At 38.8% G+C, this 17,201-nt stretch overlaps 2 protein-coding genes across 2 annotated transcripts; both read right to left on the bottom strand.

The window, feature by feature from the left end:
- Positions 1-2,925: 2,925 nt before the first annotated feature.
- stpg4 (sperm-tail PG-rich repeat containing 4) lies at positions 2,926-8,432 on the bottom strand. Its single transcript, XM_026279369.1, has 7 exons — positions 7,991-8,432; positions 7,653-7,703; positions 6,976-7,230; positions 6,463-6,527; positions 5,493-5,538; positions 3,362-3,466; positions 2,926-3,218 (listed from the first exon to the last, which is right to left on the bottom strand). The coding sequence occupies exons 1-7, from the start codon at positions 8,039-8,041 to the stop codon at positions 3,108-3,110; spliced, it is 684 nt and encodes a 227-aa protein (XP_026135154.1). The 5' UTR covers positions 8,042-8,432; the 3' UTR covers positions 2,926-3,107.
- Positions 8,433-9,276: 844 nt separating this feature from the next.
- Positions 9,277-13,641, bottom strand: LOC113113030 (calmodulin). Its single transcript, XM_026279135.1, has 6 exons — positions 13,498-13,641; positions 12,582-12,612; positions 10,548-10,691; positions 10,363-10,469; positions 10,143-10,278; positions 9,277-9,985 (listed from the first exon to the last, which is right to left on the bottom strand). Exons 1-6 carry the CDS (start codon positions 13,498-13,500, stop codon positions 9,957-9,959), a joined length of 450 nt encoding a protein of 149 aa, XP_026134920.1. The 5' UTR covers positions 13,501-13,641; the 3' UTR covers positions 9,277-9,956.
- Between the last annotated feature and the right edge of the window lie 3,560 nt (positions 13,642-17,201).

Genomic DNA, 17,201 nt, shown 5'->3' on the forward strand with positions numbered 1-17,201 from the left:
AATGTTTACTTTTGGGCGCCACAGAAGAATGTTGTACATGTTTGACATGAGGGCGAGAATAGAAGACAGCATTTCCACTTTTGGGTGGACTATCAATGTGCCTTACAATTTGTTTAAATTCAAGTTCAAGACAAGTTCTTAGACACCAAAGTTATCCGACTATGTCTTTAAATGGACCTTGCTTTGTGGGCCACCGTTATGCTGAAGTTGAATGGGGCCTTCACAAACTGAAAGTTGAGCCACAAAGTTGAAAACATAGTATGCTAAAGTCCAAAGTCTATGCTAAAGTCATAGTTGTTCCTGTGGCTCAGTGTTATACATTACTTTAGCAGCACAAAATGTTGTGGGTTCAATTGCCAGGGAACACACATAGGATACTGGTAAAAAATATATATCCTGAATGCACTGTAAGTTACATTAAAGCGTATGCGTAAATATAAATGCATAAATGCATTATGTTTTTCCTTCAATGGAAGTAAGGGGCCTATCCCAACCCCTGAAAAAGAGCCCCATCCCATCATCCCTCCTTCACCATCCTTTACAAATGGCATCCACCAAAGCTCGACTCACCCATCTGCCAAACAGAAGCATGGTTTGTCACTCCATAGAACAGGTTTCCACTGCTCCAGGGTCTAGTGGTGGCATACTTTACAGCACTCAATCTGCATACTGCATGCTGTTCCTGCATCGCTAGCTGCTTGATCTTATATACTTCTGGTTATGAGTCTGATTAAAATCCATCTCGATTCAATAATTAGGAGGTGTGTCCTAGTACAGTGGTTATCTAATGTGTCCTTTTTGCACATTTTGTATGTCTCCCTCATCTATCACACCTGATTCAACTCATTAGTGGAGACTACAAGGCCAGAAGAGGGTGTGTCAGATATTCGGAGACATAAAAAATACTTAATTGAGAGGTTTTAGTACATATATAGTGTATATACATAGACATTGTTGAATAATTCATTGATTTCTATTATTTATGAAGGTCTATTTTTTCGTTTTGTTTAGGGTAAGGCAGTATTTTGACTTTAAATAAATGAAATTATTATGAGTTATTCATAAAATTGTTAGTATATTATTGTGCTGCTCAACATATCCTCCTGAATGTTGTGTTTAAGAATGTCTATGACCATTGCTCTATTACTTTATGTACAATTACTGGGAAATAAGAGAAGTTTGCTGAAGAAAAAAAAATATGTTGATGTTCACCGTTGCACTCTATTACATGTTAATGCTTTTAATTGCATCAGCACATGCAGGTCATCACTAAACAGCATATCTGTCAAGATCCTGCTCATTTACTTTTTCATCTGGACTGATTATGTGCTAATGAAACAAAGAGATCACCATCCTGAGAAAAGCTTCTCTCTCAGGTATCACTCTGCTGTGTGTGTGACACTGTCCCGGGCCCCGGACGGCTCTCTGGTTACTCACAGGTGGCAGGCCAGACCTGCTGCTCCTGCTCAGACTGGGACGGGACCCTGGAGTCATGGAAGGTCAGGTCTCCAGACTGAGTTACAGCCCTGACAGCTGGCTGCTCACTGATTCAGCCTATTTTTATTGTTTGTTTTGTTTTCTTGATGATGATGATGATGATGAAGGTACAAAGGCTGGAAAATTACACAAATACAAATGACAGACACACAACACCATTACTGAAACTTTGCCTACAATTATATTATAATTATGAATAAATAAAAAGGTAATTCAAAAGATTAATAAAAACCATAATAGTGTCTCAATTATATACTGAAATAAGATAATTTTATGAAAAATTATAAAAATAAATAATTTTTATTCTGATACAAAATGTTATTTAACATTACTGAATATTGTTGGCCTATATATATATATATATATATATATATATATATATATATATATATATTGACTGTTACTGAATCAGTCTCAACAACTACATGACTTTTCAAGGTCGTCACCCTCACATTTGGTGTGCTCAATCAGTTGTTGTTCTCAGGAGGGAAAAAAGAGGGCTTTTTCATAATTTGCACTGTTCATATTTCACAAACCTGAACCCAGAACATCCTCTTTAAAGTATTATGAGTCATATAATAGACCTGTGATGTAGTACCAGCACCTGTCCATTGCAATGTAAAATGATACAAGGCCTCCAACCACTTTTGTCTCGTCTGATATTGACTCTGAACATGACCCTTAGAAAGCACTTGTGCGATTGCATGAATCCCTACAGCGTCCCCTGACTGCACACTAGTCTCGTTCACAGTCTATTTTAGGAAGAATGGAAATGTTCACCATTTTAGCACAATAACACTTTATTATCCTTGGCGCGGGTATACTAATTTTATACTGACTTTGTGCAGTTGTTGAATTGACACCAATGGTTTTGGTGTCTCTTCTTGCTTATCGACTTTAAAAAAACAATATAAATGAGTAAAATCACACGAGTAGCCGTGTGATAGCGCTCTATTTCAGCACGGCAGTGGTTCAGCCGTAGGCACGAGATGCATGCATTTTACTGATGGAGTTAATCTAGCTATTGGTGTGATAGCGTTGTAAACAGCTGTTTTGTTGTGTGACACTGACCTCTTTGTTTTGGCTGAATGAGTTATGTGAGTGTGAGAGTCATCACAAAGCTTTGTGGATCATACGGCGGGTCAGTTCATATAGCAGACATATTAATTGAGACCTTCCCTTGAGAAAATAAAGTGCTATGTAAATGTATTGAATGTGAACCAGTAGTGAATTTCAATCTTAAATTTGAAAAGTAGATTTTTTTTAAAATAAAAAGTTTTGGTTTTGGTTGATTTGTACCCTTTTGCGAGACAACCCAGCAAGCATTTCAACAATTATTCAAGCGTGAAGCAACGTCATGGATCAATGTTGAATCAGTGTTCATCTTTGTTTTGATTTTTCAGATTGAATCGATGATAATATGCAATGTCTCAATGTTCAAATATCTTGTTTATGTAACAAAAAAAAATAAAAAATTCAGAACATTTTCGATGTTAAAACAACAGCTAACATTATTTCAACACTAAACCTGGGAACACTTTACTTACAAAAGAATGGGAAATTTTAATTAAATGAATATATATGGGAAGGTCAAAGACAAAAAAAAAAGTTCATGGTATGTTGCGAAAAAGGAGGTCATGGGCCCAGTCCACTTTGACATCAGTGCTAAGCCGTTGACCTCTGTGCCACGTGGGCTCATACACACCTGGTCCTGGAGTTCCCTGTCAGAAAAAAGGCAAAATGGCAAGGTTTTGAGACTTTTAGCTTTATTTCACTCAAAAACATGTACAGTATGCCCTTTCCATTTATGATGATCAATACACTGGCTTTGCTGAAGTAAAACAGGCATAGAAACGGAGCTCACCGAGTGCACACTGTACAGCCGTGGTACAGTAGACCTGAAGCAGGATGTGACTGCAACGCCTGCGCTTTGCCTTGGGTTGTAATGTCCAGGTGCTGGTCCCTCTTTCTAAATCCATCAGTGGAAGTAAATTCAACACAGGAGTAATTACAATTTTATTTAATTAACCAGTATATGGAGTATTTCACCCAAAAAGCATAATGTGGAAAAAGTTGTATGATATTTTCTGGAACTTTTTGAACCATATCAGTTTAAATCACCATCCACCTCCATTGTATTGAAAAGAGCAGCTTGGACATTCTGCTAATGTTCTCCTTTCATCTCCCACGGGCCAAACTATTTATTTATGATCAAGTTGGGCTTAAATGAATAAACCCTGATATGCTTTTTAAATGCTTTCAAAAGCATAGTTGAGAAGACGCCTGTGCTACAAAAGCGCTCTGCTATCATGCAATCTGATTCCAACAGCGGCCTTGATCCAGCTGGCCTGTGCTATGTTGTGTGTGTGTGTGTGTGTGTGTGTGTGTGTAACAGGCTGAACCATGCCGGAGGTGTTAATGCTGGCCACAGGGGAGCTTGCTTCCCTCTGCCTGCTCGCCCATGAGATCAACTTCCGATGGTTTTAGAGGCGTCATGCCGTTGCGCCCTTCCTCAGTGGGACGGCCAGCCAGCTGGACATTCCCCTGGATAAGAGCGGATAGCAGTGCCATACTGCTCATGTCTGTAGAGGCAGTGGGCTATAATTTCATTAAGGGTCTGAGTCCTGTCCAGAAGAGTCAGATTCAACACCCTCCAACACCCGCTACTCACAACTCAATAAAGGAAAAATATGATATGGGATGTTTTATTATATTTTCAAATGCCTTTAAGTTTGATCTGTGAAAGTCAAAATGACCTAGAAACGAAAAATTACAAATAAGGTCTTTGCAACATCTCAGTGCTTCTCTTAGATATCAATGAGGTTAAATGGAGGAGAGAGAAAATAAATACAATTCTTATACCTTTCCCCTGATAATCTCAAATGTCCCCTCTTGAGTTTTAAAGAATAAGATCTAAACTTGAATGCAGCTTAATAGGCGATGCGCCAACAACTGTCTCACTTGTGACTATTTTTATATCTCCGAAGAAATACTATCAGAGGGTTCTGAGCCTGATATTACAGTTCAACAGCATTGGGACATTTCAGTTTGTATCACTCCGTCTGTCTGTTTTTGTATGTTGCAGACAGACTTTCATTCTGCGCATTACTGGTTTGGAATTTTCAGTGACTCTTTCTGTTACATCACTGCACCAGTAGGTGGCGGCAAGTGACTTTTTTTTATATGAGTCGTTTAATCTTTCACCCAACCAATTCATTGGTGATTGTATCTATGAAAAAGTCATTTAATTAATTAACTGTTTAAACAGCCAAACTCATCCATGATCGAAAGAAATATGAGTGAGTCATTGAATCATTCACCAATGCATGCAGTAGTATTGATTCATTCATGGACACAATGGTTAATTATGCTTTGGCTTCGCTTGGAACTATTTTTATTGGAAGAACAAAAAAGACTAAGGAATTAATTTGTGTCTAAAATGCTAGTCACTCAATAATAACCCTTTTTTAACTGTTGAATAAAGAAAGATCATCTTCGATTGTATTATTGTGATATCACATGAACAGCATGATGTATGATGCCTAGTAAAAACCAAGTGTATGAAATCTAGTGTTTTATTATCTGTCTCGTTTGTATTCCACCAATAAGTATAAGAGAAATTTGGCTGTTTGCTGCTGATCTGTCATCTTAAGAATAAGCTTGAGGCTTCTTAGCTACTTAACCTTTGACAAAACACTTGTCCTACATGAAATGACACCCTCTTAAAGCCACACAAAGCCCTAATGTTGGCTCTAATGAGACCCAGAGGATGATTTAGCATCCTCACTGTTCAGTCAACACTAGACAGCTGCCAGCACAGCTCGAATAACCAGCCAACACACCACTGAGGCGCAACACTGACGCACAGCAGTGAAACTCACTCGCTCGCAGGAATCTAGATGCTTTTGAAAACATGCTGCACTAAAACAGGCAAAGCATTTAATATACACATAATAGGTTAGGTTGAGATCTTTATGATGAAACCGGACGCTTACCGGGAGAAAGCTGACCCTCTGTACGGCCGATCGGAACATCACATGCCTGCAATAAGAGACCGGTGTCATAAGAGAACACAATAAAACGGAGTAGAAAGAGTCAACAGACACAGGTGAAATACTACAGGCCTCAACAATAGGTCAGGCTGCTAATATTTGATTGGCTCAAACACAAAAATAATGCATTCTATTAATTAGTTTATTTATATTTATTCTCATTTGTGCATGGTAAAACTGATAGTTGACATGAAAATTGAAAGCACTTTTAGCACTGTCCTGCCTTCTTTATGACCTTCTATAATTCAGAAGGGTCTGACATACTCGGGTAACTGTATTTCATACTATTTTGTGGAACTTGTGCACTGCTGAAATGGAATACTTCGACATTTACTCAATTGGGTTTTTTTAAGAAGTAGTCATACTTTACTCCTTTCAGTTGCATTTTGAGCAAACATATTTCACGGGTCATTATTACATAATAATATTCCTCTCATTTCTTCTTTTTTAGCGGGGAAGTCTCCACTACTTCTTCATTTCGTCAGCAAATTTCCAAATCTAAGAAAAAGTGTTCAACTTTTTTTTTTACTTTAGACCTTTAAGTACAATTAAATTGAGTAAACTTGGGATGTCTTGGCTAGATACTTCGATGTTCAATTCATTAGTTGTCCACAACAGATAAAATAATTATTGAACTTTACTTTTTCATTTATATATATATATATATATATATATATATATATATATATATATATATATATATATATATATATATATAGTGTTCAGGTAAGTATGTCACAGAAAGCCAAATGTTAAGTCTCCATAAAACCTGTATTTGAGTGACAAATGCAAAGCCAGTGGCCCATCCGTACTGTTGAGGTCTGCCTGAGATTAAGAAGATCGCAGCGCTCCAGTGTGTGATGTTCTCTGACTAGGAGTGTGTGAAAGCATGCTGAGTGTGAGCTCTACTCACTTGCAAGGTGATTTGGGGACAGGCTTCTCCGTAACATCATACTGACCGGGTGAGAGGTTAATATCCTGCGTTAAACACACACAAACACTACATCAGCCAATTGTTTTGAGACACCCATTCACATACTCAGCAAGATCTCCAGCCACTGATTATCAGATAAATATTTTGCCTCTGTTTTCCTATGTCAGCATGTGCTAGACTGTCTCTTTGACCACCTGGCCACATTTAAACTGTTTTTTAATGGCAAAAAAAGCATTCTGTGTTCATTGCGTTCAGCTCACTGCAATTCTTCTGTGACATGCATCTTAAGACCCAGTGGAATCTTTTTCCCTTTTGATATCTCTCCACTGCACTGTGTTCATTCGGATCCCTGCAATACATTTTGTGTGAACAACTGGCCTATAAATGAAATGCTAAATCTACCGAGGACAGATGGACCCATCAACGGACTGCATCGTCAGGGGAGGCTCAGGGTACAGACCGGGGCATCCCTGATTTGGGTGACTGACTGACCTTATCCCTAAGGCCCAAAGTGTGGATGTCAGGTCTGGGGCAGCTTTTGAAAGAGTACGTTGCCTGGCGCTGCAGAATCTCACTGGTTGAGTCGGTGAAGTTATATGCCCCGGGCAATAGCACGTCCCCTCGATGTACAATCGACATCAGGGTGTTTCGCTTGGGGCCTTTGAAGCCATACGTCCTAGGCACAGGGTTAAGTTCTGTCTCCTCTATGAAGTCCCGAATGTGGTAACTGCCAGGAATGGGATAGTCCTGTTGGTAGAATGAGGAGACCTCTTTTATGCTGGATTCACACCTCACATGATTCCTAAAGTTACACTGACATCCACATTTACATCCAAATGGCATGGAATAGAGTCCTAAGTGTAAAGAACTGCTGGACTGAAAACATCATTGTGTTTATTAGTAGGCTTATAATGCATTTTTTTTTTCGGTACAAAAAAATGGGCTCTACTTGCAGCTGTGGTTATGTAGTGCTGCTTATGCAGACAGTTAATATATTAATATGAGAACTTAAATAAATACATCCTGCTTTCATTTGTGATGGGAAACAGGACTCATTTGTGAGACAGAGGTCACTTGTACACCAAAATACACTTTATGTTGTGTTTGCCATAAATGTTCTTGTTGCTTTTAACTCTTTGCTGTAAATCTTTTTGTGAAATATCACCTACCTTAATAGTGTTTCTCCACCAGCCACTTCTGTCAGTGTACCTTTCTTTCTGCTTCAGGAAAAAAGAATAATAATGATAAAAAAAAAAAAAATTGTTCAGAAGACTTTGATTATTTTAGGTTTTAAAGAATAAAAATCGTTTGTTGAATTATAAAGGTCTTAACTGTCACTTTTGATCAATTTAATGCAACCTTGTCGAATAAAAGTATTGATTAATAGATGAAAATATAAAAAATGTTTGATCAGCGTTGGAGCTAAACCCCTGAAACTCTGCAGGACTGAAGAAGATCCCTGCAGAAATATTGTCCTTCTTCCGATGTAGTAAATGTGAAAACTTACCCCATCTATACATTTTCCTTTGGGTAATGTTTTCTCTCTTCCTGTGGTCATACTTCTGTCGTTCCAGTTTGTCTTCTGTAACAGACACCTTGAGGACAAGAGGCGTTGCTTAGAGACTCCTGCTATTTAAATATTAATCACTGGATACACAAGTTCCTGCTATTTCTTTGCTCTCTTATCCATTATTTACATATTGTAAAAAAAAAATACTACTAATAACAATTGATTAGTTTGTACGTCAGATCATCTAATCAAAACTCTCAAAATTCAATCTAAACTTGACATCTTATTTTTTTTTTTCACAACTAAATTATCTGAGCTGTTATCTACACTTATGTTACTCATATAGGGTATGTACTGTATACATGTGTCTGATTCAATTTTTGATAAAGAATCATTAATTAAATAGCAGAGTTAAACAGCTCCAATAAATCACCTAAACTTTGAACGGGATCTATCAAATCTAGGTTGCTGAAACGATATAAAATAGTTGTATTGTTTTTCTAATTGTTATATGCGAGAGGTGTGTGACGCATGAGTTTGTAAGGGTTTGTCACACATGAATAGGAGCAGAGAAGGCAGCTCTCTCTGGGAGTTTAAGGCAGAATGTTCTGCTCTGTTGTTAGGCGACCAGGAACACATGCATCCAACACGCAGCTGAAGAGCCCAGTGTTCACGGTTTGTCAGAGCCGTCTCTCGTACCAGTGCACTTCAACACTGACATACTGTGAATAACCAAGCCACGCTTCACGGCTTACTCATGTTATTGTAATGAGCTCATGAAAAAAAAAAAAAAAAAAGATATACTTCATACTTTTGTTCTGGATTGCCCAAAAAAAGTTCCTTTAGTGGTAGTCTAGAAGTTTTTATACCTAATGTTGATTGATGCATGCATGTTTCTTTATAGGCGTCGAATAACTTGGCTAATATTGTGCAATACTAGGTTTTCCAAACATAGCTAAACTTTTGAATAGCACAGATGTAAACTCAATGGAAAAATGACTTTTACAACAATTGTCATTCAGGAGTACTTTAATAAGTTTTTTTTTTTTTTTTTTTTAAATGAAGGCCTTGTCCCAATCCTATCCTGTGAATACACAATCATCCAGCTGACTCAGAGACTCATTGAATAGGGATTTACAAAACCAATCATTTCAACCATTACAATAAATATCGTAAACATCTCGGTTAATTAAAAATCAGCTCTGGGATGCATAATTTTTTTTTTAAACAAGTTTTTAATTAGAGGGCTAAAAGATGCTTCACAAACAAAAGAAACTTTTCAATATGCGTAAATAGTAAATTTTATTGGAAAACAAATATACAACTTGGAATGGACTATCTGAGGCATGAAAATGCCATTAAGCGGTTTAAAAAAGAAAAAGTACAGAAAGAAAAAGAAAACTAATATGAATAAAACATTAAAAAGCATTGTAAGATTCAAACAAGTTCTTGGTATAGAACAGCAGATACAAAAAGAGTTTATGTAGATACACCAGTGTCTTGTAGGTAGACCAGTGTCATTTTCTTTTCCATTTTTTTTTTTTTTTGCAGTAGTGCAAGGCTGAGAAATTTCATATATATATTATATACTTTGTCCATAGTCCATGCAGAGTTACTCCTCTACATTGATGCCATGCCAGCGCTGCTGCCAAGAGACAACCAGCCGGCAGGTCTCCACTCTTGCTACGCATGAGGGGGGGCAGACAGACGTGACGCGTGGTTTTTTTGCATGTCACAACCCCCTCTTCGCGGCAACAAGCACCTGATCGTGTAACCGCACCGCCACTCCAAAAAACACGATGACAGCAAAAGAAAGGGACATGAGGACTGAAGATCCTATGCAGTTTACATGCAGTTCCTTTGGACAACTGGGAAGAGGAAGGGGACTTAACGTTTTACAGATAAATTAGACAGAAAAAAGGCAAAAAAAATTTATAGAGGAGAAAGGATCTGTACAAGGCCTTCATTTCGCCGTCATCATCTGTACAAATTCTGTGAAGACAGAAAATGTTAGTCAGTTTCTGAAAGATGGCTATAATCCCAATTAAACAAACCACGTTCTGATAAGCTGTGACCGTGCGGTCTCACTTTTATCGAGGACACGGTGTAATAACAAACAAGTTAAAGTCAACTTCACATTAAAACTCACCTTCGTAGTTAACCTGTCCGTCTCCGTCAATGTCTGCTTCTCTGATCATCTCATCAACCTCTTCATCGGTCAACTTCTCTCCGAGGTTCGTCATGACGTGACGCAGTTCAGCTGCACTGATGTAACCGTTCCCATCCTAAAGCACAGGATATCCAGGTCAACGACTGCACGTGACTTTGTGTGGCACTAGGGTCTTATTCTGGAACGGGACGAGCTTTACCTTATCAAAGACACGGAACGCTTCTCTGATCTCCTCCTCGCTGTCCGTGTCCTTCATCTTCCTTGCCATCATGGTCAGGAACTCTGGGAAGTCTATCGTCCCATTTCCTATGCAGAAAGCATACGTATTCAGACGAACTTTTAACATTCAACACTCGTGTTAAGAATGCATGCGGTCGTCCTCACCATCAGCATCCACTTCATTGATCATGTCCTGCAGCTCCGCCTCTGTTGGATTCTGTCCGAGCGAGCGCATGACCGTCCCCAGCTCTTTGGTCGTGATGGTGCCATCGCCGTCCTTGTCAAAGAGTGAGAAAGCCTCTTTGAATTCTGCGAGGGGTGACAGATAAATGAAACAGGAACTTTCATTATTATTATTAACAGAATCTCCCAAAGACAAACAACCACTGAAAACAAGACACACGGAGGAACCAGTGGGGCCAGTTCCGAAGAAGGGATGCCCTTCTTTACACATTCACTTCCACAACAAACTCTTTCAGATATTGATGCAAAAGAAGCACGATGCCATAGAGCATTTAAAGTCAACATGAAACATATTGACCTTGTTTAGATTAAGAAAATGTTCCTGGTCTTAATGAATGATTCATCAGAACCTGTTATTCTAAAGAGAAAAGAAAATGTAAAAAAAAAAAAAAAAAAAAAAAAAAAAAAAGTGTAGGTTTCGCCTTTTGGCTGACATCATTAAGCCATCAAGCTTCATTCCAGTAAATAAATGGCCACTTTCACAATCCGACCAATTCCTAATAAATAACATTATATATTCTCCTTCACTGTATTTCATGTTGCACTTGGAAAAATTTCTAATTTTGAAAGTAACATCTGTGGAAAATCAAGTTTCATATTGATTTTAAAATGTAGGTTCAGAGACACAACCATCAAGAATTAACCAAGTTGTGAATATTTTAGACAGCAGCTTGCCTGTACTCATAATGAACACCACATTGCAAAACAAATAAAAACTCTGCATATGCATCCTGCATTGCTACAACAGTCTGTAATCATCGGTTTTTAGACAAGGCACAAACAGGAAGAACATGTGCGGCACCCAAACTAGAAAAGAATTTAAAAAATAAATAAAAGTCCCAGACATCAACAAGAGAAATGTGACGTCTATGTAAAATGCAACTGGCTGCTACGGCAGATTGTCACCACGCAAACGAAACCTTACCCTGCTTCTATGCAAACCATCAACTCTGAGGCACGGTTTCTATGGAGAGCCAGCACAATGACCTCACTCGGTCCCTATGGAGACACACTAAACCGTATCGAGACCCAATGCTGTTACCTTATTGAGCAGATACAGGATCTAGACTTCAGAGCAGTATGGAAACACTGCCGTGACCTCACACTCTCCAGGGAAACACACTTCGGTGACTAGGTCTCGATGGACAAACCACCATGACCTCATCGTCACTGTGGTGACCGACCACAATGACATCACCGACTTCTGTCTGAGGCTTTCAACTGTAAGTCGCACAACCACGATTAAAACACAAGTTTAAAAAAAAACACCGGTGAAAGTGACAGGGTTTCACATCCATTTTCTACCAAAGCGCTCAGATGAAACATGCAGGATCCCAGAGTCATCTAAAATTAAATAATAATTAGATAACAGTCATATACAAGCAGAATTCTAGCTTACATTGGATATAAAGTGAAAAGAACATTCACAAATGCACCAAAAAAGAAACACTTGGCTATTAAAGTCACCTAACTAAGCCAAAACACACTGGAAATGTGTTCAAATGACAGTAAGAACATCATGTGCCACCCACAGGACCGGTACAAGTCCATCCCGATACTAGAACCTGCAACATCAGGTCGTAAAGGACTCAACCAGCGGCTGGTGAAACCGTAACTTCACGTCAAAGCCGTCGAGACGTTCAGTCCAGCAGGGGACACACCCTTGATCCTCAGTGCCTGCAGTTACGACCGCTCTCCAACAGAGAAGAGGGTGTGTTCCTCGAATAATACACCTAGCCCTGGGAGTATCTCGCTCAACTGGTCTTAAACACTGGAGTTATAGGCTTCCCATCACAACAAGCGGTACATTCGTTTGGGGAATGGGTCCCAACCGAGTCTCAAGGCTCGCCATAAAAGGAAATAAGATAAATCCACGGAGAGTTGGGGGGGGGGGGGGGGAACCATGGGAATCCACCGCACGGCCATGTGCCACCGGACAGGACGGGGATGTCTTACCGGCAATCTGCTCTTCTGTCAACTGGTCAGCCTGCAGACGAGAAAGAGAGAAGATCATCTAATAACTATATAATAAGCCTATACTGATCCACCATCAAACTTTAATACAGCTGGCAACGTGTCTATTATAGTTCAAAACATAGACATCATAAAAGACCTGATTGAAGGAATAATTCAACCCCAAATTAGACTGAGTCTCAGTCACCATTCACTTTCATTTTGTAAAAAAAGAAATACTATGTTAAAGTAAATGTCGACTGAGACGGTCAGTCTCTAACATCTCTTGGTATTTCAGGTTAGAAAGCCTATCAGTCGTATGGATTTGCAATAGCATGGGAGTCAATAAAGACGGTTTTAATTCTGGGGTGAACTCTCTATTTAACACTAACGTTAACTGCAGAAGGTGGCGCAATCCTGCTCCGCTGCTCGTAAATGTCTTTATACTGCTTTATTCATGTAAACACTTTTTAATTACAAGACCACAGGGGTCAAATGCTTTCCATATAACTTAACTATTACGTGTTAGATAAAAAGCAAATATTCAAACATGAGCTCGTGGGAGAGAATTGCGCCATATTTGCAGCAGACGCGCCTGTGAAACTGTTCGTTATCACGCTTTTCCAAGCTGTTGCTTATTTCATGATATTGAAAGAACTGCATATTTAACTTCGTGAACAGACGTTTATATACGTCTGCGCATAACTGTTAACGGTATATGAAACTAAAGGCAGAATAATACCTGCTATTAAGCCATATCACTCCCGTACATTAAAAGAAAATTAACTTGCATACAAACATTCAGTATCAAGGAACTGTGTGCTGACTGTAGCCCGCATTATTTTAGATATGCTGCCTATAATAACAGCATTTTGTACAAAATAAGCAGTGACGGTAACATATAACAGTTTGTACTCACCATCGCGCTGTTTTAACAGATGTATCTCCACACAAAACAACAGTCCGCAGCTGGCAAACAAGCAGGATGCAATCATACGGAGCTTGACGCGCCTTTAATGGTCGCTTATAAACCCCTCCCCCTGGTTTCTACCCATCCGCCAATATACTTCCTTCCCCATCAGAAACCAGCGTCAAAATGCCATTATTGTGATATGTTAGCGTGCAGTACAAAGTTGCGTGGGTTTTTTTTTACGATAGCGACGTGTTCAAATCGCGAAAAAGTGCCATATGCAGCGAGGTGGACCTGTTTTGAGAGGAACTAACTAACCGGCGGACTCATACATTCTGCTAAAGTGTAATGCGGCAGTAGCAGTACTGTACGTTATGGCCAGGAGAGGCGGCTTCTGATTGGTCCATTCGTACCCGCAATGCGTCACTCGCTGCATTCCCGGCCAGACTCACTCACGTCTCACACTACACATCAGGGTCAGAAATTAACCAGAGCTTGTGGCAGAAATGCCATAGAAAGTGACAAATTTAACCAACTTTTTAAAATATTAGGGAACAAAAATCTATTTAAAATGTTATATATCTAATATTATTTTCGAATGCCTATCACATTTATTATGGGTTGAAGTACTGAACATAAATTGTTATGGTGCTTTGATAACGTTCTTGAAAATCGATAACCCAATATTGTCCATTAATTATAATAAAAAATAAAATAAAAACATTTTTGACACTGCAACAAATTGTAGAATCAATGTTGAATCAATGATGGTTAAAACACCACATATTCAGGATACCAAGTTTTATAATTATTAATGAAACCATAAAAAAACATATAGGTCCACACTAATCTGAATATCGTGGGGAAAGAGTTGTTCTCAATGCAACTTGCAGAAAAATTTACTAAATGTACAGGCCGGGCATACAGTAGGTATAGACTGAGCATTGCTTGTAATTTTATGCCATTAATGTAATAAATAAAATAAAACAAATGGTTAAATCGATCCATCTCTGTTAAAAGGATTTGAACATTAGTTATGGAGTGCAATCCACTTAATTTCTTTATCAGATTGATTCGGCGAGGCCGACCCGCTGCAAGCTTTGCAGAAAGTCTGCCTAAAATGTTTTATGAAGAGTAAAGCATTTAGAAGCTTTGGCAATCAAATGCCCCTGTGGCGATTGAGATCCCATTATTGCTGTATATAAATCAACTGAAGTAGAATACAATTTAGCTTGATTGAAATTAAACGGAATGGATATGGAGATAATAAAACATCTCATTGTATTAGATCCATAGCTCCTTGTAACAGGTTATGCACATGTGACTGAAGTGTGTATGCTTTATGCATGCTGTGCACAAGCAATCAAGTGTAACATCAGCCGAGACAGGCTCATCTAGCGATATGTCAGAAGTGGCATAAGAAGCAGCAGGTTTGTGGGAACACGTGCAGTGGATGCTAGGCCTGCTTGTGCTCACTGAATGCATGGTAGTATCTGATGGCCTGCTTTGCTATGCTTGGCTGCCTGGCTCTCTCTCTCCCACTGGCCACCTGTCTCTGGACCAAACCCAGAGAAGCTGCAGGTGGGAGAGAGTGGAAACTCTGGGGTCAGTTTAAGAATAAAGCAACAGGCTCCTTAATCAGGCCTCAAAGCAAAACATGAATTTTATTGTCCATGCAATGAAAGTAAGTGGAGCCCAGTGTCGTTTTGTACAGCACTGACTTTAATTGCATGGACAAAAATACTTGAAACATACTTAAAATATCTGTTTTTGTGTTCTCCAGGAGCATGATACAGGGGTGAGTTTTCCGAACATCAATGTACCCTATGATGCCATGTTGAAGAAACTTATAGCAAGCCATGATTGTTTCCCAAAAATGTAGAATTTTGTCACACATTGTGTGTGACAAACTGCTTCTAAGAGCTGTACTTCCAACCACACAACTTTGCGATACTGTTTGCAAATTTAAGTTGGAACAATGGATTTGGGAAACACCAAATTGTAAAACTATTTTGGTAATAATGGAACTTGCCACCATAGTTGCCCAACTGTGCTTTTGGGAAAAGCATCCCTGGTTTGGAGCAAACATGAGTGTAATTAAATCATTTTCATTTAAACTATTCCTTTAAACTGACCACAATGTGTTTCCAGAATGCATAATTAACTTGAAATTATTGACTCATAAATAAATGCAAACATTCACACACAAACAGGAAAGTGACGTGACATTTAGCCAAGTATGGTGACCCATACTCAGAATTTGTGCTCTGCTTTTAACCCATCCAAAGTGCACACACACAGCAGTGAACACACACACACACCGTGAACACACACACAGCAGTGGGCAGCCATTTATGCTGCGGCACCCAGGGAACAGTTGGGGGTTCAGTGCCTTGCTCAAGGGCACCTCAGTCATGGTATTGAAGGTGGAGAGAGTGCTGTGCATCCCCCCCCCTACAATTCCTGCCAGCCTGAGAATCGAGCTTGCAACCCTTGGATTGCAAGTCCAACACTCTAACCATTAGGCCACGACTGCCCCAATCAACACTCAGCCATATGCATAAATACACACAGACACACATGCACAAGCACACCATTTAGCCTTCCTTATAAGTAACTGCTTCAGTGTTCACTTGGCAATTGCCAACGTCTCTGCCTCCTAATACCCAACACAGTGGCGTCTATTCATTCAAATCTGCTTTTCTACATTGGGATTGCAACTCATAGAGAAGATTACAAAACAAAGAAAGGAGAAAGGGGCCTTGCTATATTAATCAGAAGGGGAAGATAAACTGGATTCAGACTGAGCAATGTCTTCAAGAAGAAACATGTTAGGAAGAATGGCTAAATGTTAACGTGTTCTAAGGTCTAACATTTAATAATTATAATTTAAATTTATGTAACTTTCAGGCTGCTGTGTTTAGGTTCAGTGATTTCAGTTTAATTGCAATAAACAGGTCCTTATCATCGAATTTACTAATAAGATAAAGATTAAATGAACAGTCACAATGAAACAGAAACTGACAGATATGTTCTTTCTGATTGTGACATGTATAAGTGAAACCAACTAGCTATCAAAAAAGGGAGGCTGAAACTTGGTTTTATACCTCATTTGGTGATTGTCATTTGTATGAAATGGGGAATTATTATTTTTTTAACAGACACGATTAGAGAACAGCATACATCGCCAGAGAGAAATCTGTCCTTTACCCAGAAAATGATTATAATTAAAAAAATTACAAGGTCAAAAACACATGCATGGATTAATCATTCACAAGAAGACTAAAAGCGTTCATTGATGTGAAAATACATACATGCAGATTTTAATTTGTAATATAGTCATGACTAAATGGGCTTCCTGTCGCTCTGCAGCAACATCCACTACTAGTAACTCTCTACAGAAAAAAATAAGTACAAATCTAATTAAGCATCAGTTAAAGTTATGTGCTTTTAACAGCAATATTGTCATCATAAGGCCCCAGTTGTGGGTGTTAAGAATTTCTCAAGCTATTCTTGAGAATTTTGAGTTAATGTGACGGTATGCAGTGAACCTAAACTTGCTTGACATGTGATGGCATGATATAGGTGCAATGGAGTGTGAAGGCAAAGCGTTTATGTATATACTTCTCTTAACATGTTGTTCTCTTGAAATGACTCACTCTTCCATGTTTTTTTTTCCAAGCCCAATTATCTTCTCAGCGCTTGGCTCTTCT

This window comes from Carassius auratus, chromosome 13, assembly GCF_003368295.1.
Source record: "Carassius auratus strain Wakin chromosome 13, ASM336829v1, whole genome shotgun sequence".
Lineage (NCBI taxonomy): Eukaryota > Metazoa > Chordata > Actinopteri > Cypriniformes > Cyprinidae > Carassius > Carassius auratus.

Bases quoted from the DNA above. Each gene is read 5' to 3' on its own strand.
- LOC113113030 (XM_026279135.1), bottom strand. The intron at 10,692-12,581 runs GTAAGACATCCC...CACCCCTCGCAG, and splicing joins GACAGAAGAGCAGATTGCCG to AATTCAAAGAGGCTTTCTCA. The intron at 10,470-10,547 runs GTGAGGACGACC...CTTTCTGCATAG, and splicing joins CAATGAAGTGGATGCTGATG to GAAATGGGACGATAGACTTC.
- stpg4 (XM_026279369.1), bottom strand. From the start codon at position 8,041: ATGACCACAGGAAGAGAGAAAACATTACCCAAAGGAAAATGTATAGAT. The intron at 7,231-7,652 runs GTAGGTGATATT...TTCTACCAACAG, and splicing joins GGTGGAGAAACACTATTAAG to GACTATCCCATTCCTGGCAG. The intron at 3,219-3,361 runs GTGAGCTCCGTT...TTTTTCTGACAG, and splicing joins GGCTGTACAGTGTGCACTCG to GGAACTCCAGGACCAGGTGT.